This window comes from Phascolarctos cinereus, unplaced genomic scaffold, assembly GCF_003287225.1.
Source record: "Phascolarctos cinereus isolate Bilbo 61053 unplaced genomic scaffold, phaCin_HiC Scaffold_7;HRSCAF=346, whole genome shotgun sequence".
In the NCBI taxonomy this organism is placed as follows: domain Eukaryota; kingdom Metazoa; phylum Chordata; class Mammalia; order Diprotodontia; family Phascolarctidae; genus Phascolarctos; species Phascolarctos cinereus.
The window spans coordinates 1,315,210-1,340,615 of NW_027556180.1; the positions used below are offsets into that span (position 1 = coordinate 1,315,210).

At 54.6% G+C, this 25,406-nt stretch overlaps 1 protein-coding gene across 2 annotated transcripts; it reads right to left on the reverse strand.

Moving 5' to 3' along the window:
• Positions 1-25,163, reverse strand: LOC110193150 (LHFPL tetraspan subfamily member 7 protein-like). Of its 2 annotated transcripts, XM_020964776.2 has the most exons (4): positions 24,858-25,162; positions 12,788-12,926; positions 3,041-3,319; positions 1-1,875 (listed from the first exon to the last, which is right to left on the reverse strand). In XM_020964776.2, exons 1-3 carry the CDS (start codon positions 25,101-25,103, stop codon positions 3,090-3,092), a joined length of 615 nt encoding a protein of 204 aa, XP_020820435.1. In that variant the 5' UTR covers positions 25,104-25,162; the 3' UTR covers positions 1-1,875; positions 3,041-3,089. The 2 variants fall into 2 exon arrangements, with proteins under 2 accessions (XP_020820435.1, XP_020820434.1); XM_020964775.2 differs by having other exon boundaries at positions 1-3,319; positions 24,858-25,163.
• Between the last annotated feature and the right edge of the window lie 243 nt (positions 25,164-25,406).

Consider the following 25,406-nt stretch of genomic DNA (forward strand, 5'->3'; position numbering starts at 1 on the left):
TGAACAAGGTGACACGTTTTATTTACGAAGATGCCAGTATTTGCAACACCTGAAATATTCATTCAACAAACACAGAAAACTGTCCTCATCCCCAAAGTGGCCATCGAGTTAATGCAGAAACACAGCAGAGACAGCATATCATTTAGTTACACTTGAAATGATTTTTAATTTAGAAAAAACAACCCTTGAATTTGAACCTGAACCAGTAAGTTTCACGTTTAAAAAATAATAATAAAGAAAAAGAAACAGTTGATGCAATTCAACTTACAAATATGATTTGTTTAAAAAGTGATTTAACAGCATTAATAAACACATGATGATTAGTTAAATTAAGGATATTTTCTTTGAAAAATTTAGTGAGATAAATGGCAGCATTAGTTTTGGAAATGCAAAAATATTCCAAAATGGAAATATGCAAGTTGACTTCACATTTTGGAAAATGGAGATTTCCCACATAATGTATGAGAAGTTGCTGGGTGCATTAACATTCTGGAGAAGCTCCCTTGTAATTATTAAGGAATCTATGTCTGTGAAGCTTACAAAAGGTCAGGTTACCGGCGTCGGGATTTCTTATATTCACACGGTAGCTAATTTTGTGCCAATAAATCACTTCTCCCGACCAGACATGAGGGAAACCAGTATAAACACTGCACTTTGCTTGCTACGAGGAGGAATCACAAAGGATGCTGGGGCGTCAGCTGGTCTCCATCCACCATTCTCGGCAGGTGAGGATGGTTTTGTTGCTTTTGAAAACAGGAATGAATAGGTTCTACTGGAAAGGCACAAACTGGTTAGGGAATCAAAGTTTGTTTCTCTCTTGCCCTTTCTAGGAGCAGGGGCAGATTCTCGGCTGCTCCAGACCTGCAGAAAGAGTAGCTTCTTTCTGAATGAGACCCCCAGATGTCATCTTTGTTTTTCTGGACTAGGTGGCTTGAGAAAACAAAGTTCTCTTTCCTAACAAGCCACAAGGGAAATAACCTGACATCCATCATTATTCCCTTTCCTCTTGCCTCTTCCCCATCTTTTGGGCTCTTAGTTACATCATTCAGCAACTCTGAAAACAAGAGCCCAGAATGTGTCACATGCTGTGACTGCACCTGAAGAAAGGTGGGATACGTGTGTGCATGTGCGCACACATGTGTATGGCTGTGTGCGTGCAGATCGTACATGCACGTTTGTGTGCATGTACACACATGTGAGCACACGTGGGTCTGTGGGCATTGTGGACCTGTGCATTCTGTGTGCATGTGTGTGTGCTTGGGCTCTTTGCACACTCCCTGCTCCTTGCTCATGTGGCACAGCCCTTCTCTGGGCAGCACAGCAGACTCCCCAGAATGTTTCCTCTTTTCACCGTGTAATTTCCCTTCACTTTTATTACCTCTTACGAACAATATGCCCCTGGGTGTTCATGAGAACATACCTTAAAATGGTGCTAAAAATAATTCTCTTCTTCAGTTTGAAATCTGAAGGGTTCAGGAAGCTCTAATGGTAAAATGCATACGCCTCTGTTACTTTATTCCCAAGTGAGGCTTTTCTCTGTTTCAGGTCCCTGTCCTTCCCTAACATTGCCTCTAGTTTCCTTCAAGTACGTTTTTCATGAGAAATAATGGACAAAGAACCTGTTTAGGACTCAGAAAAATTGTTAACTGTGATGACGGATCCAATCAAAGACAGCATGTACCATCTCAAAAATGCATCAGACAAGATTTCTGGTTAGAATTAAAATAGATCCTAGGTCCTTCTCTGTTAATTACTAGGAAGATGGGTGTGCGTGGGACCACAGATCTTTTTTCCCCAATGAGATGTGGCAATGGAGTGAGCTTGGAACCCAATTCCTCTGTTGGTTAAGGCAAATGGTGTATTTGTTGGACTCTCCTGCAATAGAAAAACCAGTGTGATTCCACACAAAGATGAGACCCTCAAAAAATGCTTAAGATTTCTTGAGATCAGATAATGTAGCCATCTCTCTCTCTCTCTCTCTCTCTCTCTCTCTCTCTCTCTCTCTCTCTCTCACACACACACACACACACACACACACACATACACACACATGCACACACAGTGGTCAGCACAGATGTGCAGAGGCCCATATTCTAACACAAGTGGAAAGATGTTTGTGTTTCAAGAAAATCTCTCCCTTCTATTAAAATGGCAGCCTTTTTTTTTTTTGTCCCAATACCTTTCAAGTTGGTCCCAAGCAAACCTATATGTCATCAGTCAAATCTCTGGCTGTTCCATTTTGCTCTACTTAATGCCAATATTTAACCAAGGGATATAATTTGCAAAGACTTTTAAAGAAAAATTTCAAAATAACCAATTGGAAAACAGCATGATACAATGGTAAGAACCCTTGATAATGAAGTCAGCAGACCCGGGTTTGTATCCTGCTTTGCTACTCACTGCCTTCTCCAGATGCCTTTGGTTGGGCACGGCCCTTCCCTTTGCTGGGCATAGGCAGCCACTGGGTCCTCATCCATAAGATGATCAGAGGGCCTCTAAGTTCTCCCATGGCTCTAAGGCCTGGGAAATGAAGAGCAGGCAGGCCTTTCTAGACCACCAGTCTGTATTTCCAAGACCCACCTGCCTCTATCTGACCATGCATAACCCAAGGGGCTGCTTTCTGGACAACACAGGGTCCCTTTTAGCTATCCAGAGAATTCATTGTTTAGACACGACAAAGCACCCTGACAGTAGTCATAACTGGGCTTATAAAAGAATTTAATATCTAGTCACCAATGAAAATGAATTACTTTTTAAAAAGATTGACCATGTTTGCGACATAAAAGAAACTGGGAGGTAGATGCCGCCCTCTGAGGCTAGACAGGTGTGGGTTTGCCTGACTCTTGTGGCTGGGATCTCTGCCTGGAGGAGGACAGAGGCTCCTTGGATTCTCGGGAGTTCTACTGCAACCCCACACTTAGGCACTCCTGCGGATGGAAAACGGTCAGGGCAGTTTGGGGTACTGGCAAACAGACCCCCTTGTTTCCATTGAGTTTGTTTGTTTTAGCAATAAAGGAAAAAAAAAGAGAGACTCCTCTACCTTCTGCCCATTTGTTTTAGACGAGATGTCCTTTTGTTGGTAACAGCTGCTATAAAATAGCGGGCATCGGGGTTGGTGAGATGTGCTCTTTGGGTGCATACTTTGCGAAGAAGGGCAAGAAGCCTGACAGCATGACCCCCACGATGGCCAGCGTGTAACCCCAGCCGAGCTGGCAGCTCCCAACATTATAGATGCCGATGCTGTTCCCACAAGAGCTCTTCACAGAAGCTGAGCCGAGACCCAGAGGGTAGACCAGGAGTCCCGAGGCCATGATGAACACTGGAAGGGAGGAGAGAGGGTCCCATCATTTGTGGCATGGGACCTGGCCACCCTGACCCTGAGACAAAAGAACTGCAGGGAACATTGGTGAAGGCTCCTTTAGGAAATGCTAGAAACCTGCCTCCCAGGCTGAGTGTGAGATTCCCAGAATGGCCCCAATATCAGCCTCCAATTTGCCCTGCTGAGACTGACTTGTAGATACCAGCATCACCAAAGATCACCAGAAATGTGGGATGGTCCAAAGGGAAGACGAGAACAAGGGAGGGGCTGGAGAGTGCCCAGATAAAAACCATCAGAATATTTCATTTGAACTGGAATGCTTGGTTAGGTTTTTGAAAGATTTTTACAATAACTTATACATTAGAAAAACAGAGGTCAAAACATTCAGAGGGTAAGTAGCTCCAAAGTGGGAGCTGGCTGCCTTTATAAAAGTAGAATTTTGATGACAAAATTCACCAAATCTGGGGGGAGGGCCGGGGGGGACGTAGGTCAGAGGCACACAGTCCACCCCACCCACATCTAAATGAAAACCCCCTTTAGAACACCCCTAGCAGACCCTTGGAGGTCTGGCCTCTACCAGGGGCCTGCTCACTGCCTCCCCAAAGAGCTAATCCTATTTGGGGATGTTCCTGAGCACCATGGGGTTCACACTCCTCATCTTCCCCTGCAGCTTGCCCTCAGCCCACCCTCACTGGTGCTCCTGGTGGTGCTTTCTGGGGCCAAGCAGAATCTTCCTTTCATGATGACCCTACAATATTTTCTTTTCCTTCCTTCCTTTTTTTTTTTTTCCTTTCCCTTCCTTCTCTCCACATAGGGTATAATATCCTTCCCTGGGGGAGCTCTGCCCAAAGGAATGTAAATTTTGATTGCTGAAACCTCACAAGATATCTTGGGGTTTACCGGCTGCATTTTTCTCTTAAGGACCATGCCTTAAGCTCAAATAGCTCTGGCTCTCATTGATTGGCCAACAATAGGTCCTAGACCAAGCCCCACTTGGTCATTATTTGGGCCTTGATTGCCTCACAGTGAGTGTAAACAGCAATTGTTTCTATTATGGTCAGAAATTCTGAGCGTCTTTCCCTCCATGATGGACTTTAAAAAATTTTTTAACTTGGTTAAAGAGGCCATTCTCTGCCTCATTTCTTCCTTAGCCTTGATCACTGAATGGGTGTTGCCTCAGTCAAACTGAGACCTGTTAAGGACCTTAGCTTAAAAAGGCCAAGGTCCCCCTACTGCATCCTGGGCCATCTCTAGACGTCCTGATCTACATCAAGCCACTGGACCCAGATGGCTCCAGAGGAGAAAGTAAGCTGGTGACTTTGCACAACCCTGCCTCACTTAAATCCAATTCACTTACAAGTCATGGCATCACCTCCCTGATGGTCCTCTTCGAGAATGAAGGACAAACAACAATGTCTGAAGACAGTTCTATTGTCTCCACTAGCTATCTCTTCTCCAGGCTAAGCATTGCCAGCTACTTCAGAGAAGGATGCATGTTACTTTAAATAGACTTGGTGTATTTCATCCATGTATACATTGTTTCCTATGCCAATAGAGTGAAAGCTCCTTGAGGGCAGGGACAATTTCACCTGTGACTTTGTAGCCCAAGCAGCTCAGACAGTGTCTGGTGCATGGTAGGAGCCAAATAAATACCCACAGCTAACATTTGTCAATAATAACTATTTATATAGCTCCTACTGTATGCCAGGCCCTGTGTTAAGCACTGTATAATGATGATTTCATTTGGTCCTCACAGCTCTGGGAGGTAGGTGTTGTTATTATCCCCACTTTACAGAGGAGGAAACTCAGGAAACAGAAACTTAGTAAGTATCTCAGGTCAGCTTTGAACTCGGGTCTTCCTGCCTCCAGCCTGGCCCTAGATTCACTGAATCACCTGCTGTTTGCTCTCCGCTTCCTATCCTGGTCACCCTCCTGTGGACAGGTTCTAGTTTGTCAACATCTTTCGTTAAAATGTGGTCCCAGAAATGAAGTTGGGAATCACTCTAATTAGAAACCATGAAACTGGAAATCATTCTAATTAGAAACCATGAAAATGGAAATAATTTTACTTAAAAACCATGAAATTGGTAAAGATGTCAGTAATAAAAAAGATAGGGTGTGTCTCAGACATTCATGGGGCTGTCCAGGGAGCTCTGAGGAGCTCACCCCTTAGAAGAGCACACCTAGAAGGTGGCCGAGGGGCACAGGATGTGCCTCTATGCATAACGGTGTCAGGTGGGCTCAAGCGTCCCACAAATATGGGAGAAACAGGTTTGGAGCAAGAAAAGCAATGGAGAAGAAAGTCAGCGCTGGGAAGATGACTTCCTTTGTTGACTCACTGATGAGCCATTTATGTCCAGAGGAGTCAAGCCTGAATTTTCACTGCCTTTGGGCAGCAAGAACTGGATGTCTCCCGGCCACCTCGGACTCAACTCATCCAGAGCCCAGAGCCCGAGCCCAGCTCCCACTCCTCCTCCCATGCCCTCTCCTCCCCCTAACTTGTGGTGAACGGTGGAGAGAAGCCTTTGTCCCAGTCACCCAAGCTTGAAGCCTTGGGCTCCTCCTCCATTTATCACTCAGCCCCCAGAGTTGCTAAGTCTTAGTGTTTCTTCCTTCACAGCATCTCTCCAGTCTGCCCCCTCCTCTCCTCTGACTCTGCCCCCACCCTGGTGCAGACCCTCATCCCCTCACACCTGGACAATTACAGTAGCTGCTGGGGGCGGGGTTGGGGGGAGAGGCTGCCTGCCTCAGCCTCCCCCCACTCCAGTCCATCCTCTATTCAGGGCTTTTCCTAAAGCCCGGGTCTGACCATGTCATCCCCTACTCCACAAACTCCAGGGGCTCCCTATCACCTTTAGGATCAAATACAACATGCTGTGCTCACTAGTCAAAGCCTCACAACTAGGCTCCCTCCCATCCCTCCCCACTTCTTACAACCAATTCCCCGACAGGTGTACTCTGATTCAGGAACACCAACCCCTCTTAATTCTAGTGCCTTCCCTCTGTTCATTATTTCCTATTTGTCCTTCTTGTTTGTGTATGGTTTTCTGCATGCTGTCTCCCCCATTAGACTGTAAGCTCCTTGAGGCCAGGGACTGTTTCTTGCCGTTGCTTAGCACAGAGCCAGGCCCGTGAATGCCTCTGATTTCAGGGGAATCAGTAAAAGAGCTGCCCTCCCTCTCCCCTGGCACCTGATGGGTGTAGGGGGGAACATTCCTCCACTGGCAGATGCTGCACCACAGGTGAGCACCCACTTTCTGGGGCTCTTGATCCTTCTCCTTGGGAGGGCAAGAAGGAGTCAGGAGATATTCAGTCCTGTTCCTTGTTCTGCATAAACCCTCCCACTGGCTGAAGAAAGGTCATCATTTCGATCACTGAGTAAGGAGCAGCTAGGGGGCACTACAATACACAGAGCACTGGGCCTAGAGTCAAAAAGACCAGAATTCAAATTCTGCCTCAGACACTTAATAGCCGCATGATCCTGGACAAGTCACTTCACCTCTGTCTGCCTTAGTTTTCTCATCTGTAAAATGGGGATAATAAAATAACCTACCTCCTAGGGTTGTTGTGAAGATCAAATGAGTTAACATATGTAAAGTGTTTTGCAAAACACTTATTACAAAATAATAATTATTATTATTACTATAGCTGGAATTGCTAGCAAAATAATAATAATATTAGTCTACAAAGGACATCAAAATGGAAAACTCCAAAGAATAATTATTTGCAAGAAGGGCCAGGGGAGAGAATGCATCCACATATCCCATCCCACCAGCAAGAGGCCCAGCTCAGTGCTCATGCCCTGTGTCCTGGGGGTAGTGGGGTCAGAGGAACAGCTTGACTATGGTGAGATGTAGCCCTTCACTCCTTCTGGCCTTGTGGGAACTGAGGGCTTTGGCCCTGGTGAGACAGCAGAAAGCCTGGCCAGCACTGTTGGTCCTCAGCCCAGCCCAGCCCCCCAAGCCAGCCACACCCTCCCTTGGCAGAGACCTGGGCCTCCCTTCGAATGTTGCTTTGTGAGAATTAAAAATAACTCTGGGTTCCCTCCCTCAAAGCTAAGTGGAGATGCATAAGCTGCTCCAAAGGAGCCCTACTCCCCACAGGCAGCAGGGGAGGGCCCACTTTTCCCCTTTCCCCCTTTCCAGGCCCCCAGGGGCAGCGCCACACAGCCTCAGAGGCAGCCAGGAGTCAGGAAGTCCTGCCTCTGAAGTGGTGGCCCTCTGGGCTGGGTCACCTTGCTTTGCTTCCCTGGGACACGGGCCAAACTCAGGAGAGGATGGTGGTGCTGGTGATGGGAGTTTCCTCACCAGCAGCTCTTGTACCCCCAGTACCAGAGACTGGGTAAACAACCATAACAACTTACCACGGCACTGCCCTTCCCTTGTCCTGCAAGGGTGGGCTACCCAGAGCCAGCCACATGGGCAGCTGCATGACCCACCAGAGACATGTGGGGCTAAGTAAAGCCTCTGCCCATAGTCTCTATAGGAAAGGCAGCAACAGAACAGTGAGCGAAAGTTCTGGGAGTGGAAAGAGAGAGGCCCCTGAGGTGCAGGACAAGCCTGGACAGAGCAGGGCATCAAGCAGTCAGGGCTGACCAATGACAGCTTCCTCCTCTCTTCCTCTATGGGTGGGGGATCTTCTGTCTGGATCCCTCCCCAGCCCCCAGGCCAGGGTCCGTTGATAGCTACTTTCTCCCCAGTCTGATTATCACTCAGCCCAACACAGCTCCCAGGGCCCCAGAACCAGGGGATGGGGATGTGCAGGCCTCAGAAATGGTTCTACTTCCAGCTAGCAGGCAGCAGAGAAGGCTGTTTCTGCCCAAGCACACAGTGTGACACTGGAAAGACTGTGGTGGCAATAATGTCCTAGAGTGACTGCAAGCTCCCTGTCCCATGAAGAAAGCCTCCCAGCAAGCTGCTGATCCTCCAATGCGGGCCCAGTACGCCAGCAGCCAGCCGACTACAGTATTGACTCCACAAGAAAGTGAATGGGACAGCAGAAACATAGCCCCCGGGAGGCAGACAAATCCTCTTGTGATTCCCCAGTCAGAGGACTGAGAAGGAATGGGAGGTCCCCTCCACCTAGCCAGGGCTGTGCGGATGGAGGCTGCCTGAATCTGCATAAGGGAGGTTGCAGAGAGGATTCAAAAGGTCCTGGAATTCTTGGAGTTTCTTTAGCTCTCAGCATGGCCAAAGGGCCCGGCACTGTGCTCAGGACCAGGCCACTAGGATCTGCTGTAGAGGGTGCAGCATCCTGGCAGCTGGCCTAAAGAATCAGTGAGTACTTGGGTCTCTAGGCTGGACCAAGGCAGATTTCTCCTCTCCTGCTCCTCCCAGAGCATGTTAAACTTGCAGGGCAGAGTCCTGGGTCTGCTCTCTCCATGGGCCTTGTTGTCCACTCCAAGGCTGCCTCCCAGCCCCAGGCACTGACCAACAGCCAAATCCAGCTGGCCCCTGGGAGCCCCTGGGGGCACCCGGGGTCCAGAAGGCATGCATACAGATACCTCTGGATACCTGCCCATACGGTACAAGCGCTCTGCCCAGCCTCCATCCCCATCCCCCTGGCCTTGCTCCAAGTGGGGAATTGACACAGACACTGGTCTTGGACTTGGGAGACACTGGGTGACCTTGGAAGTCCTCGGGATGTCAGCTCTGATATTATAAGACTTCCTCCCCCTGCCCCTTGCCTGTCTATGCTTGACACTGACCAGTAGGGACAGGCTACAGCTGGACCATGTGTTGGGGAGTAGCTGAGACACCAGGGAGCTTGTGGCCAGGTTAATGACTCTGTGTACCTCCACAGTGTCCAAGACGCTGGAGGAGACTTTGCTCCTCATCAAAGAATTGACCTTGTTGGGGGGCTTCCTCCCTAGGGAAGGTAGAGGACAGAGAAAAGGCCAGAAGAGAGGCTGCCCCCTGGGACCATGAAGGACAGGCCAGTGGTCCACCTCCTCTCACTCTACACTACCCTCACATGGTTTCAATGTCTCCTCAAGATGAAGCACTCCCAAGTCTACGTTCCCTCCCTGCCTTCTCTCTCATGCTCCAGGCCCTCATCTCCAGCTGGACACCTCACTGGTCAGCAAGTCCTGTCGATGGGCATCCTTCAGAACACCTCCCAAGGCTGTCCCCTCCCTGCCCCTCCGCAGACCAGTCCAGGCTCAGGCCCTCATCCCCTCCCACCGGGATCAGCCCAACAAGGGCCTGACTACTCAACCCTCACCATTCTATCCTGACCACTGCCGCCAACACACCACAGTCATCGTGTCCCTCCTCGGGCCACAGATATTCAGTGACCCCCTCAGGAGATCAGGTGGCCTTGCCCAAAGGGACTGTTCAATTATTCTTTGGGCTTGGATCCTCAGTGCCTGGCCTCAATCAATGCTTGCGGGTTGATTGTGATTAACTGTCCCTAGTCCATCCATCAGGCACGCAAGCATTTTAAAGCTCCTACTATGTGCCACACCCCATGGCAATACCCACTTCAGGTTTGAAAAAAGCTTTATTGTGACCAAGGTGGGTGGGAGGCAACCACATCCTAATGGCCTGAGGCTGCAGATGGAGACCAGAGACCTAGGCAGACAACATCTGGAGCATTCCCTATTGTGGAGTCCAGCTGAGAGCCCACAGTTCCCTCCCTAAAGTGCTCCCTCACAGGGAGCTTTCTCTGGGGATCCCCTCCCCCACAATTTACATGCAGGGGGTTGACTACCTCAAGTTTAAAGAGTATCCTGTGAATCTTCAGTCCTAAAACTTCAGCTTAGGAGCCCCCACCAGTGAGGCCACCTTTAATAGCCCACAGACATAACTGGCTCACAGCAAAGGTATTGACTAAAATGGCAGAGTGACAATAGTAGCTACAAAATATCCACTTCCCACCCCTCCACCCCCCAACTCCAAGAGCCTATACAAATACGAGTAGTGCTTATGGGAAGGAACAGGCATGAACAGGGCAGTAAGAGATCGTGGGCAGCACGTGGGCAGCACTGCATGGCTTGGGATGCTCCCCCTGCTGGGCTGCTTGTTCAGCGCGACTCCAGGGGCTTCCTTCTTAGCTCCCCAACTCGACTCTCGGTTGCCAGGGATACTCGTCTGTTGAATCCATAGCCAACTCTGCAGCCAGAGAAGCTGCTTCCTGCCTAGAGAGCTGCTCCCAGGGTCTATTTCTGTCTGGCCAGGGACTCTCTGCTCCCCACCCTGAAGGCTTCCTACTTTTCTACTCCTGGCTTGGGGGAGGGGAGCTTAGCTTTCCCAGGCCCTCCCCTTCAGGGGCATGACATGGCAGGCACATTCAACCCAAGCCCAACTGCCCTTCCATTCAGAGAACTCCTTCACACTTCCCAAAGGCTGGACAGGGCCAGGCACAGTTTCGCATTTCATTAGCATATAAATAACGTGTTGCCTGTGGTGATCATATCAATTATCTGTGTGTGTATCAGGGGTAGGAGTGGGGGAGAAACTAGATTCCAGCACCTCCTCACTAAAATGAAGAGGCTGGATTCTGCCTCTGCCTCTCTCTCTCTCTCTCTCTCTCTCTCTCTCTCTCTCTCTCTCTCTCTCTCTCTCTCTCTCTCTTCCCCCTTCCTTTCTTCCTTCCTTCCTTCTTTCCCCTCCCCCTCCCTTCCTTCCTCTGAGCTCCCTAGGGGCTGAGAAGGGCTGGGCACTGGATGTGGGCACTAAGCCCTATTCCATCTTCAAGAGCAGGAGAAGACTGGGGAGGGTAGTGGGCTGCTGATTGGTCCATATTACTGGAATGCACTATGGTGCCCCCTGGCTGCTCCTCTGTTTTCATCACTTTAGGTTTCTACCTGTCCTGACTGTCTCCCCTGCTGACTGGCAGCCCTAGGGAGCAGGGATTGTTTCATTCTTTGCATTTGTAGCTCAAGCCCAGGGCCCAGCATGCAGTAGGGACTTAATAAATACCTGGTGACTGGAGGATTGATATGCACTGACCCCTCTCAGTCACTGAGCAAGCGCCCCTGTTGATGCTGAGCCCACTGGTAGGTCCTAGGGAGAGGCTGAGGCAGGATGTGAGGGGTGGGCTCAGCTGGAGGCAGTCCCTTACAGGAATGGGGCTGCTCAGCCCTGCTCTGCCCTCGTGGGGAGGACAGCCAATGGCTGAATTAAGCCGCCGATGCCCCCCTCTCCCCACCGTGTCCAGGCTGGTGAGGGGACAGCAGAAAGGAGGCCTCGCAGAAGCAGGGCGCAGGTCCCTGTGGAATCCAAGTGGGCCAAGCCGCTTTGTTTCTCATTCTGGCCACAATCCTCAGGGAGCCCCAGCTCACAGGCCCAAGGCACTGGGCCCAGCCAGAGTGTCAGAGGGGCTGGGCCCGTGCACCAATGCACAGAGTAGAAACAAAGCCATCTCTATAACTCTGGCACCCCTGGTCTGATGCCAGCCTTACCCAACCTCACCCTCTGTGTGCCCCCTTCCAGGAACAGGCCAAGGGCTGGGGCCTGCACAGTCTGGAGTCCAGAGGAGGGGCAGAGTTGGCACCTGGGGCCATGGAGACAGGACCCCAGCAACAGGACTCCTATGCTCTTTCCTGTCCCCCTCAGAACTGGGAGATCAAGGAAACCCAAAAGAACAGAAAAGAACACAGAGTCCTGTGGGGCAGAGAACAGTATACAGCAGTAATGGAAGAATTACTGGGGGAGGGGGAGGGGTGAACACTGAGTCCCAGCCTCCTGGGGCCTCTACCATCCTAGAACTTCCAAGCTCCCTGGTGGCTGCCTCCACCAAAGGCCAAGGGCAAAGCCATTCAGGGGTGGGGTGGAGGTAGCCTCGGCCTCCTGCAGTGAGTGGTCAGAGGTCACCGACAACCCTACAACATGAATGTCATGAAGACTATGACCCCATCTTACAGATGCAGAAGTTAAGGCTCAGAGAGAAGCAACTTTCTCAAGTCAGGAACAGAGAGAATAAAAAGCCTCCAGCCCCATCCCTGGCTCTGCTCCCCCTCATGACGACCATTAGAGCCACTGGCACCCCCTCCAGACACAGGGCTCTTGGCTGGGTTAGTCCACCCAGGCCAAGCAGGCTGGTGGCCATGTGGATGCTGAGGAGACCCCTGGGGACGTGGCATCACTCTGCCTCTTGTGGGCCCTGCCCCAAGCTAGCAGGCAAGAAGGGGTATCCCCAAGTGGGATGAGCTGGCTCAGAAAGTAGTGAGCTCTCCATCTCTGGTAGTCTTCAAGCTTGGACTGAATCATCACTGATACTGCAGGGGGAGTTTTATGGTGGGGGGAGCCATTGCAGATGACTTTTGAGACCCTCCTCGGTCCTCTCCAGCCTTCCCTAAATGCTGATCCTCTCCTGATCTTTGGGGGAGAACCCTCAGTCCTTGCTACCGGCACCTCTGCTCTCTGGTTCCACAAGAAAATGAGGAAAGCAAAGGGGCCCCCGGTTGGAGCAGGGATAGGGCTGACGGCCGGGCCCAGGCAGCTGGGGGAGGGGGGAGGAACTCACCTGCTGCCATCTGCATGTATCCGGCCAGGGCACAGACTCGCCTCTCCAAGAGGCCGCTGGGGAGGAAGACAGAGACAACAGCCAGCAGGGCACTGAGGGCCAGAAGCACCCAGCCTCCCGAGCACAGCACGGTGCTGGTCTGTGGGGACAGAGAGGGAAGCAGCTGAGACACAGGCCACCAGGTCAGCGAGGGATGGGGATGGGCCCCAGGTGGGAGACACGGGCCGCCTGGGTCAGCGAGGGACAAAGACGGTTCCCAGGATGGAAGACACAGGCCACCCAGGTCAGCGAGGGACAGGGTTGAGCTCCAGGCCGCCTGGGTCGGCGAGGGACAGGGCCAGGCCCCAGGGCTCCAGTGTGGATGCCTCCAGGTACTGCAGACCCACAGGGGTGATAAGGAAGGACAGCTCCAGAGGCTGATAGCTGCCTCACTTCTGCCCACCTCCAGTTTTCATGCACCCTTTAAGGTCTAGCTAAATGCTGCCTCTGCCCAGGAGGCTTCCCTGGTCTCAGAGAAGTCCCTGCTTGGTGCCCACAGTCCCCTGGGTCATATCAGCCACAGTGCCGGTGGCCTCGTCATGACCCAGGATGGCAGGCCCTGCACGTGTCCTGCTAACACATTTTACAGATGAGCTAACTGAGGCCCCAAAGCTTATGCAATGGGCCCATCAAAGGCACCCCGGTCTCTCCAGCCTCTTTCTGTTCTGCCCCTGGCACTTCAGGGCATCTGCAGAGGTCTGCTTCCGGTGAGGTGAGCTCCCTGAGGGTAGCCAGAGCCCGGCCACATACAAGAGGCAGAGCCAGTGCCCAGGGGCAGACGGGTGACTCACCCACTCTCCTCTGCCCCTGTTGGACCCCATGGCTTGCCAAGGGCAGTGAGGAGTGTGGGGAGGAGGGCAGCCGGGAGTGGGGAGAGCCTGGACCTCCCTCCTCTGAAGGGGTGTTGGCCCTGAAGAGAGAAGGCCTGGGGGTGGGGGTGGAAATGCTAGTCCTCAAGGGCGGAATCAGGAATGAGGAGGGGTGGGGCAGCTAGGTGGCCAAGTGGATAGAGCACCAGCCCTGGATTCAGGAGGACCTGAGTTCAAATCCGGCCTCAGACACATAACACTTACTAGCTGTGTGACCCTGGGCAAGTCACTTAACCCCACTGTCTAGCCAAAAAAAAGAAAAGAAAAGAAAAGAAAAAAGAAATGAGGAGGGTAAGCTGCCAAGAGGCCGATGGAGGTGGGGACAAACTTCCCCCACTAGGAGCTCTCCGAGGTGCTGCCTCTGGAGGCACCACTCAGGGCTGTTACAGCAGCCTCTTGTTCACCTCTGGCTGGTACCAAATGGCTCTGACGCCCTAATCCTGCGACCTTTCTACCAGGTGGAGGGGAGCCTGCCAACTGCCGGTCCCTGTGCTCCCGAGGTTTGGCCAGAGTGGGCCCCCCAACCCTGCTCTCCCCTCCCAGAGATCACCCTGGTCCAGCTCGAGATGCCACCACTCAGACACTTCCTTTTATAGCCCACTTCAGAGTCAATAGGGTTGCCATGGAAACAAGCCAATAAAATCTCCTCCCAGCTTCCCCCCCACCCAGGTGATAAATCAGAGCTAGAGAATGAATAGGCTGCTAACAGCCTGTAGAAACACCCTGGCATCAGCCTCCAGTCCTTGAGCCAGGGTGGAGGAGGGGTCCTGGCACTGCTGCACACCTTCCCCATGTCCCCTTGGGCCTGGCATTGGTACCAACTGCCTGGGGAGTGGGAGGCACCTTCACATGCCCCCATGTCGTTCCCATCCCATGTCTCAGCATGCACCTTCTGCCCCAGCCAGGCTGGGCTCCCCATTGCCCAGATCAGGCCATCGACTAGCACTTCAACGTCCCCTGGGCAGGCCACCCACTCCCCTCTCCTCCAGCTGTCCCTTCTTCAGTTGTCCCTCACGATCAAATGTGGACTACTTGAGAAAAGGGACCATCTTACTTGCTCATGTCAGTCTCAGGCCTGGCCTATAGTAAGAATTTATAACCATCCATCCATTTTTCCATCTGTCTGTCCAGCTATCTATCCATATGTTCATCTGTGCATCCATTTATCTGTCCATCATCTAATTACTATCCATCTGCCTGTCCATTTATCTATCCATCCTTCTCACCATCCATTAGTCTATCCATCCATCATCTATCTGTCCATCCTTCTATCCATCCATCTATCCTTCTATCTGTCCATCCATCCATCTATCATCTCTGTCTGCCCATTTGTTTATCCATCCACATTATCTATCTGTCTGTCTGTCCATCTTTATCTTTGTATCCATCTACCCATCTTTCAGGGAAAGCTAAGTGGCACAGGGAATAGAGCACTGGACTTGGAATCAGAAAACTCATCTTTGTGAGTTCAAATCTGGTCACAGACACTTACTAGCTGTGTGACCCTGGGCAAGTCTGTTGCCTCAGTTGCCTCATCTGTCAAATGAGCTGGAGAAGGAAATGGCAAACCGCTGCAGTACCTCTGCCAAGAAAACCCCCAATGGGGTCACGAAGAATCGGACACAGCTGAAGAATGACTGAACAATAACAAAAAAACCCCCTATCTATCCATCTTTCTTTCTTTCCTCTACCCATCTATCTAATCTACCTTGGAAGACAGAAGTGGTGGTAAAGGGAAAGAGCATTCCAGGCAAGGGCACCAGCCAGTGAAAAGGCATGAAGGTGGGAGAGGGAATAGCTCATCCTTGACTTCCTCCAAGGAGGCCAGCTCGGCTGCAAGGTGTGGTGAGTTGGAAGCCAGGTCACAAAGGGCTTCAGATGTCAAGTCAGGGAGGGTGCTCTAAGGAGCAGGGCAGTGACACGGAATGATGCAGACAGCAGGAACAGCTCCCACAGGAAGGACCGTGACTGCAGGGGTGGCTGTCTGGGCAGAGTTCTGCTTAGACACCTATGGAATGTCTGATTGCAGATGGCCAGCAGCAGGGGGTGGCATGAGTCTAGTGCTCAGGAAAGGGGCTGTGGTCAGATAAATCACTCTGAGAATTATTGATATAGAAATGCCAATGGAACCTATGGGAGCAGAGGAGATTCCCAGGGAGAAAGAAAAGGGCCCAGGCCAGAGCCCTGAGCACTTGCCTTCCCAGGACATACCTGAGCAAGCTGTTTCTGATAAGTAATGAGGTTAGTGCCCAGACTAACAATGGCTGAGGAAGAGGAGTACCTGGTGGGTTTTTCTAGTAAAGACACACGTGGTTTGAGGGCATGGTGGGGTCAAGAGAAGTATTGGGGAACCCAGGGGAGAAGGAGCCATTAGCCAGGGAGAGAGTGAAGATGAGAGATGGTGAGATGGGAGGGGATGAGATCAGGTGCCCTCACTGGATCCAAGAGTCGGAGCTGGGAGTGAGAAGACTGGAAAAGCAGCAGGGGGCAGATGATGAAGGGCCCTGAAGACCCCAGGAGGGAGCCGCCCAGGGGTGTGTGGGACAGTTAGACTTAGGATGTAGGAGGATCCATTTGAGAGCTGAGCGAGTGGACCATGGACACTGGGCAGCAGGGGGGCTCCGGAGGGATGGAGGAGGAAGAGAAGGAAAGGGGAGGCTGTAGGCTGAGGGAGGCTGGGCTAAAGCTACAGGGCAGAATCATCAGTGGGAGACATCAGGGCCAGCCCCACCACCCTGGGCACACAAAGAAGTCCCCTCCCCCGCCCAGTGCACCCTACCCATGGCATCCCCTCCCCTGCCCAGCACACCCCAGCCACAGCACCCCCTCCCCAGCCTTGCCCAGTGGGGTGGGGCTTTCAACAGCTCCCCAAGACTTCAGCCCCAGGAGTCAGGCACAGCTGGGGAGGGGGCCCAGCAGAAGGAAAGGCCGGAATCCCCAGGGGCTTTGTTGTTGGTGAGCCAAGAGAACCCAGCTGAGACTGAGGAGAAAAAAGAACAATTTCCCACTTTGTAGTGAATAATCCAGCCGCCAGGCAGCTCGGAGTGGGCGTGTCCCAGCAGCCCCCAAGTGAATCACGGTTCTCTCCCAGGTCCTGAGACCAGTCCAAGACTTCTAAGCCTGTCAGTGTGGAAGCAGGTGTCTGGGGCTGCCCCGGCTCTGGCATCCCTGGGAGAAGCACCCAGAACCCAGGGGGTGCCAGGGGAGCAGGGCTGGGGGCATGGGCCATCCCTCCTAGCAGCCCCATCCAGCATCAGCAGCGAGGCCCCAGGAAAGCAGTGGGGTTCAGTGAAGACAGGCCTGGACCTGGATCCCCGACAGACCATTTATTCCCTGGGTTATACCCTGCAAATGCTCCCTCCCAGGACCTCTGTGGACTGAGCTGACTGGACTAGCTGACCTTTGCAAACTCTGAGGTTAGGACTAAGCCCCGGGGACAGGGGCTGCTCAGAGCTGGTGCCCCACAGGGTGCACCAACTTCTCAGGTCTCTCTCTGTGCCAGCACCTAGCAGGCCCTGGCACTCAGCAGGTCCTTAAGGCTGGCTTGCTTTTCTGTCATCCCCAGGCCTTGAGGAAGGGGCCTGGGTCCATGCAATGCCAGGAGTCTTGCTTGGTGCCAGTTGGGTGCTCAGTCTCATGCCAGGCTAAGCTGAGGAGTCAAGGACTGAGAAGCAAGATGCAGGCAGCCAGACCCGGGCTCAAGCCTTGAGTTGGAGGGCAGGAAGTGTCCAGCAGCAGCACAGAGGTTGCATTTGGGCTGAAGCTGAAGGCCACACAGCTCCTCAGGCTCAGAGCCAGGGCTAGACCCTCCAAAGACAGCTCCCCATGCATGTGTGCACCAGCCACTGCCTCTGAATTAGGGACCAAATGCTGAGGGTGCCTCCCACCTATGGGTTAGGAGATGTGGGGCAAGAGTCCCCTCCCAGAGTTTCCTCTTCTGGCCTAGGAGGGGACCCCAGGGGGGCCACCCAGGCTGGCATATGGCAGAGCCTCTGAAAGCCCTGCCTGGCCCAGTTCCCTCCCAGGAGGGCCATCAATCTCCTTTCCTGCCCTCAGAAGCTGAGAAGTTCCTGCCAAGATCCTAAGAGGGGAGAAGAGATGCAGCAGAATCGCCCAGGACCAGGGAGATGGATTGTTTATCCCCAAACCAATGAGTGCCTCCAGTGGGGCTGCAAACCTGCCTTTAGGTGGGATGATTCATCTCCACACTGACCACAGAGATTTCCTCCCCACCCAGCTCTACAGCAGCAGCCTCTGATGCCATCCCAGGCCCCCAGAGAGGCCCCCTACAGAAGGAAAGTCCAGATCATTTCCGAGGGCAGCAGATGGGTAGGTTTGGAGGGAAGGGTCCTCAGAAAGAAGGGAAACTGGAGGCAAGCAGCCAGCCTCAGCTTTGGAAGGGACCTCTCTCAGGAATTTGGCCTTGGGTACCAATGACAAGGAGCTCATTACTTCCCAAGGCACTCCAGTGCATTGTCAGAAAGTTATTTCTGAGGTTGTGCTAAGATCGGCCTCTTTGGGCTAAACCCTCCTCTTTAGGATAGTGAAGACCCAGCTCAGACTGGCCTCTCGGCTCAGAAGGGAGAGACCCAAGGGCCAGGGCGGAAGGACCTCAGAGAGGGCAGTGGGTCAGGGGCTTGGCCAGTGGTGAAGCTGCATCTGGGGTCTGGCTGGTGTAAGCTAGTATTTGTATCTCAGGGTCCAAAGTCAGCACTCAGAAGTCTGTGAGGTTGGTGAGAGTGGACCCTCAGTCTTCTTCCCTCTGGCCCCTGCCCTGGCCTGGAGGTCTTCAGCCCTGCCTCCCTGGTCTGTTCAGTGGCACCTGTCCTGATGACCCAGGGGATGGGGCTCTCTCAAGTGCTGGGCCATAAGTGCTTGCCTCCTGGCGTGCTGAGAAGGAGGGGAAATCAATCCCCAGCAACTCAGTGGCCACAGAGGAAGAGGAAGGCAGAGGAAGGTAAGAGACAACCTCCTAGCCCCCAAATGCCTCAGCCTCCGGCTAAGTCACTATCTATGAGGTCATGTGCCCCCAAAACTCCCAGTGCAGACCATCCTGGAAAGGATGGGACGGTGGGTAAGAGCTAGACCCCACTACAACATGTGAGACTTTGGTCAAGTCACCCTACCTCCTTAGGCCTCCATTTACTCTACTGTAAAATGGAGAGGTTGGGCTAGGTGACCTCGGAGGTCCCTTCTAGCAATCCCCTGCCTCGGACATCAGCTAGCATGATGGCGATAACCCAGCACTTTATTCCATGCCTACCTTGTCAGACACCATGCTAAGTCACTAATAAAGCGCCTGGCCTCAGTTGCCTCATCTGTGAAAGGGGAATAATCATACCTACCAGGCCTTCCCCACAGGCTCCAATGAGCTCATGTCTAATTTGAAAGTGCAGGGACATCTGTCAAGTGAACCAGGAGGCAACAGCCACAGATCAGGTGCCAAGCTGAGCTGATGGCTCCTAAAAGGGACCAGGCCTGTGGGGGAGGGGAAGAGAAGGCCAGACCCCACCCTCCACTGTGAGTTGCCCAGGCTTCATCCTGCCAGGGAGGAAGGAGGGGGTGGGGCCCAGGGCAGGGGCAGGGCTTGTCCTAGGGCTTGTCCAGGTTTCCTGATGCTGTTTACCAGGGGCGGCTTCCCTTCCCACCCGAGGCCCAGGGACATCTTCAAACAGGATGTGAGTCTTGGAAAGAATGTGAAGAGATGGGCAGGAGGGCAGGCCCCTCCCCCCCAGCCCCTTCAGGCTTGGCCTCTAGGGACTGCCTGCCCTTCACTAGCAGAGCCGCCCAAGGATGCTCCATGGCTGGGGTTCCTAAGCCTCAGCTCCCGGGGGCTCTAGGTGCCACAGATGCCCTTGGCACCTTCTCTATCTACCCTGGGGTATTGTCTTTCCCCATCACAATGTAAGCCCTCAGAGGGCAGGCTTTCTGTTTCTTTTGTATTTCCAGCATTTAGCACCACACCTGGCATTGACTTGGCTTGCTGAGGCCCAGGGGCAGATGGGCCAGCCAGGTAACTGCCTGGGAAGCACCCTGAAACCCGACCAGATCCAGCGGGAAATCCAGCTTCCCCCCAGGGAAGGCAAGGGGGCTGTGCCCCAGCAGGGCTGTTTGGAAGGGTAACAGGGACTGCCTGGGCAGCTAGGGGGCGCCATAGTGCACAGAGCGCCAGGCCTGGAGTCAGGAAGACCCAGCTTCGTGAGCTCAAATCTGGCCTCAGGCACTTCCTAGCTGGGTGAACCTGGGCAAGTCATTTAACCTTGTTTGCCTCAGTTTCCTCATCTGTAAAATGAGCTGGAGAAGGAGAGGCCGACCACTCCAGTATCCCTGCCAAGAAAACCCCAAATGGGGTCATGGAGAGTCAGACACAACTGCACAACTGCTTAACCAGGGATGTCTGAGATGCGGAAACTCTCGAGGGGTGTCTAAGAGAAGTCACGGGTGGGGGTGGCCCGATCTCCAGTCACATGGTGACCCCAGAGCCAGACAATCACAAGTCATCACGGCACATGCACCAAGCAGAGGGCCCATGGCCTCTACGACAGCAGTCAGAAACCCACAGGGATCCGAAGGAAGAAGAGAAGAGTTGTTTGTTTGGAACCCTAAATACCTGGACAGTATGCTCCAGAAGGCCAGAAAGGCAGCTAGGAGCCGGATGGGTGGGGGCTGTGAATGCCAGGCCAAGAAGACTGACCCTTATGGAGTAGGCAACGAGGAGCAACGAGAGGCCTTGGAGAAGCCATGAGAAACAGGAGGTTGGCCCCCGATGAAGGGAGGGGAGAGGCCCGAAAGCCACCTGCCGAGGGGGCCCTGGACCAGGAACTAGAGGAGAAACTGGGAGGAGGATGAGCAGGATCTGATGTCAGATCATGCGCAGAAGCAGGGAGACCAGGAGAGATTGCCTCAAGATTCCTGTTCCATGGAGTGCAGGTGGGGAAGGAGCCTCAGGCCTGACCAGGCCAGGGGAGGCTGGACGTGAGGCTCAGTCACAACTGAAACCCTGGCTGAGCCTCCCTGAACCCTCCTGTGACATCACTGAAGTGTCCCCAGGGGCCCTGGGGGACAACACAGACAGCAGCCCGGATTCAGGGCTTCACGGAGACCAGCTCAGAGCCCAGGCTCTCCCTTCTAAGGAGAGCTGCCTTCCACATTAGGCCATGGGCAGACCAGCTGCCCACCTGGGTTGCCTTGGGCAGGGCTGGGGCCTCAGAATACCAAGGGATTGGGACATGTCATCCAGACTCTCAGTGTACAGGGGAGGAAACTGAAGCAGCCCAGAGAGGGCAGCCGTGCACAGCAGAGCCACAATTCAAAGCCAGGGCATGTGCCTCGGCTATTGGGCCAGGCCACCAGCCCCCACCTCAGCATACGCTCAGGACAGTGAGGCCCGGCTGAGGGAGCTGAGTTAGCGCAGGCTCTCTGGGGGCTTCCCAGGGGGCCAGGCTGGGGCCATCCAGATCTGGAGCTCTGGGCTCTGAAGAGCTGCTGAGCCCACCCACCTGCTAGTGGCACTCAGTGCAAATTATTCAATTCTCTTTCCACCCTGGCAAACATCTGCCTTAGGATGGGGCCATTACCAGCACTGCTGGCTGCCTTGCCTGGCTGGAGAGGGGGCCCAGGGTCCTGGCGGGCTCTGAATGTGCCCGCTGCACAGGCCCTTCCCCAGCTCCCAACGCTACTGGCACGTGCCTGTGTGGAGCAGCAGGGACCTGCTGGTGTCCTGTTTCTGCAGCAAAAATACTTGGGCTCCAAGGCTATTTTTAGAGCTGGGAAGGAACCTGAAGTGAATGCAGAGCTCAGAGCATCAGTGGCACTCCTTCCTTATGCATGTGGGCTGGGAAACAGGGGCTGTGGAGAGGGCTGGATCCAGGGCCAGGCTCCCCCAGTTCCCCCACCCATATCAGGGACCCAAGGGATGCCAGGAGGGAGATGGGGCCCAGGGCTTGCCTCCCTTCCTCTTGTCTTCCAGGTGAAGCCTCTAAGGCATTGGATGGGGTGGGCCCCTTGGGGGGCTGCAGGTGGAGCCAGGCTCTCACAGAGAGAGGCCCCCTCTGGCTCCCTTCCTGCCCCCCACCAGGACACTCCTGCGGCTGCTGCCCCCTCCCTAGTGCAAGCCTCTTCAGAGCTCCCTCTATCACCTGCAGCCTACAGCTTCAAGGCTTTTACCCATTCCCTGCTCTTTGCTCAGGGCGGGGTCCCCAGCACCTTCCATGCCCGCTCCCTGATGTGGACATGCCTTCCCTTGCCTACGTAACACCTGCCAGAGGCCCAAGTCTCTGTCCCTTCCTGGCTATGCCCCTGTCAATCATGTCAATGCTCTGTGCCTCCATTTCCTCATCTGTAAAATAAGGCTACACAGGTTAGTCCTGCCTTCCTCCCAAGGTATTTGGAGGATACCATACAGATGGGTGAGTTGGCACTGGGGGTGCCCATGGAGAATGGAAGACCTGGCCCAGGGAAGGAGCTGGGCCGTTAGCAGATGCTGGCTGCCCTGCTGGGAGGGCAGGGCACAGACCTAATATTTTCTTCTGCCCTGATGTGTGACTTACCTCACCTGCCCCAAGACTGAGGGAGATACAAAGTTTAGAGGAGGCTCAGGGAGCTGCCACAGATGTTGGGGGAAGGGTGGCAGTGTGGTAGAGGAAGACTGCCTGGAGGAGGTGGGCTTCAAAGGACAGGTAAGGGTGGAGAGGAACGGTGTGAACAAAGGCACAGACGTAAGTGAGTGGGCAGCCCCCATTCCTCCGGCAGAGGCGGGTATGAATTAGAGTTGAGAGTATGTGGTAGGGAGTAACATAGGGGTGGACAATATGGAGGTGGACAAGGAAGACTGCAGGGCCTTGGACGCCAGAAGAGTTTGAACTTGTCTCAGTGGGCAAGGGAGTGACTAAAGGTATTACAGCAGATGAGCCTGGCAGCAGAGCACAGGGTAGATTGTCAGGGACAGAGAGGAGGCTATGGTGGCCTCTCTGATGCCCTAGGGATGTGGTGAGAGAGCCAAGCAGGACAGGTCATTGAGAGGGAAGGGAGAGGGTCCAAGCCAAACCTAAGCTCTCAGTGACCAGTGCCTTGGAGCCACAGTGGCGAGTCCTGAGGCTGGAAGAAGAGCAGCCTTGGGTGGGGGCTGAGCAGCCGGTTCCCTCTGGGCCCTGCCAGGCTGAGCAGCTAAAGGACCGTGAGGGCCTGGGGATCCTCCCCTGCAGCCTTGGGGGAGGAGGCTGAGCAGCTGGAGGTATGAGGACAGTGAGGGCCTGGGGATCCTCCTCTGCAGCCCTTGGGGTGGGGCTGAGCAGCTGGCTCCCTCTGGGCCCTGCCAGGCTGAGCAGCTGGAGGTGTGAGGACAGTGAGGGCCTGGGGACCCTCCTCTGCAGCCTTGAGACCACACTGGAGAGCTGGGGAATGAGGCTGTCAAACTCAGAGTTCTAGAGGAAGAGGAAGGCAGGAGAGGAGAGGACCTAGGTGTGAGCAGGGGCAGGAGGAGACAGGCAGGAAGAAAAGGATTCCAGGAGAGCAGAGGAAGAGTGGGCAGAGACAGCTCAGGAGATGCCATCAGAGCCAAAGCCCAAAGGAGATGGGGGTGAGCAGCAGACAGTAAGAAGCCAAGAAAGCAGACACTGTGGAGGGCACTCTTTAGCAGGGGGCTGGGGCCAAGGGACTCAGAAGGCACCCAGGAGGAAGGGAGGCAGGAAGGGAAGGCACCACCCCTGTAGAGAACTCCTTCCAGCTTTGCAGCGATGGAAGTGGGAAGTGGGGCAGCAACTGGGTGGGGGCCAGGGCAGCACCGAGGCTTTGCAGTCACAGGCTTTTGAGAGCTGGAGAAGCTCAGGAGAATGGACCTCAGAGGCCACTGAGTTCAACCAGAATCTCCTCTCAGCCTCGCACGAAGTGCTGCTCAGAGCCTCCTGCTCTGAAGGCAGCACTTGGCAGATGGACAGTTCTCCTGGGCAGGGAGGTTTTCCAGCCCTCCAGACCTTTCTCAGTCTTTCTCTTTGGCTGCTCCAATCCACCAGCTATTGCCCCTCCCTCCGGGGTCCCCTCCCCACCACCCCCTCCAGCACAACAAAGGGGATCCCTGAGACAATCAGACAGCTCTTCAGAGGCCTGGGGCCCAGCCCAGCTGTCATAACCTCTCCTCTTAAACAGGCCCAGTTTTTTCAAGGAAAATTATGTGCCTGGACCTGGACCTCCTTCCTGTCCTCCCCCTCCAGCATCCCCAGGCAACAGCCCCATGACTGGCACTCATCACCCCCTCCTATCTCTTCCCATCTCTGCACAGGTTTCAGGGCCTGGGGAGCAAGGACCACTTCTCCCCATCCCCCAATGTACCCTTTTCATCAGAGGAAAGAGGGTGGCTGAGGACCCCCACCTGTGTGGCAGGCCTTCCCTCCGTGGCCAATAAGCTCACAGTTCAGCAGGAAGAGCCAGAGAGTGCACACTCAGCCAGGCCGCCCCTATCTAGTGCCCAGCACCAGGGCACTCACAGTCGGCTCCCTCGGGCTCACCCCTGCCCAGAAAAGAACCCCTCCCCGTGTGTCCCCAAGAAGTCTCCACCAGGGGCAGGGGGCTGGGCTGGGCTGGTCATGGAACCTATGCTCCCCTAACCCCCATGACCCCTGACCTGTCCTGGTCACTACTGGATAAGAGCCTCTTCGTTCTGCAAACATCCCTCCGCCCCTCAACAAGGCAAACATGTAAGGAGGGCTGGACCAGAGTTGCCCCTGTATGCTGCAGAGAGGAAACTGAGGCAGGCCAGGGAGAAGAAAGGTCCTGGCCCAAGGAGGCTGGCCCAGCAGGGTCAGGATGGGCACCCAGCTCTCCTGGGCTCTGTGGGTACTCCTTCTTCCCTCAAGGGGTCACCCTGTGTCCGCCAGAAAGCCCAGGCTTTTCCCAGCGCCCGACTAGCAGAACGGTCTGGATGATGCGCATGTGTGCGTGAGGGTGAGCAAGCGTGAGTGCACGCACGTGTGTGCCCGTGTGAGTGTGAGTGTGTTTGTATTTGTGTGTGTGTGCGTGCGCTCGCGGATTGGCGGTTGGGGGGCGAGGGCGGCGGCGAAATGGGTCGGTGGGACGGCGCTGGAGGGCCGGTCCTGGGGCCGTCGGGGCAGGGCGGGGGGAACCCCGGCCCACCAGGCTGGGACGGGGCAGAACACGGTGTGACCTACCTGCCAAGCGCTGGCTGGGATGTCGCCGAAGCTGCGCAGGCCCCCGAGGGCGAAGGGGGCGCAGGGCCGCGGGGCTGGGGCTAGGCAGGGTCCCAGCAGGCCCAGAGGCGGCGGGGGGGCCGTCTTGGGGCCGTGGGGAGCGGGCGGCACGATCCACGCTGGCGACAGCAGGCCCAGGGCGCACAGGGCCGCGAGGCCGCACGACAGCAGCGCCCAGAAGCCACCCACGCCCAAGCCGCGCGGCATGGTGGGCTCGGGCCCCGCTGCCCCCCACCCCGCAGCCTGGCCCGGCCTCCCGGCCCCCGCCGGGCCCCCGCCCCGGCCCCGGCCTTGGCCTCGGCCTCACCGACAGGCGTATGGACGGACTGACGGGCGGGCGGGCGCGGGGCGGAGGCGGCGGGAGCTGCGGCACCAGCGATGCTGGCGGCGGCGGCGGTGGCGGCGGCTGCGGCGGCCGCCCGCGCGCGGGTGGAGGGGCGGGGGCCCGGCGGGGCGGGGCTGCTGAGGCCGCCCCCGGACCCGCCTCCACGAGGGGAGGGGGACTCCAGA

Coding starts and splice junctions, on each gene's coding strand:
- LOC110193150 (XM_020964775.2), bottom strand. CDS start 25,103: ATGCCGCGCGGCTTGGGCGTGGGTGGCTTCTGGGCGCTGCTGTCGTGC. Junction 12,927..24,857: donor TCCCAGCCAGCGCTTGGCAG/GTAGGTCACACC, acceptor CTGTCCCCACAG/ACCAGCACCGTGCTGTGCTC. Junction 3,320..12,787: donor ATACATGCAGATGGCAGCAG/GTGAGTTCCTCC, acceptor CCTCCCTTCCAG/TGTTCATCATGGCCTCGGGA.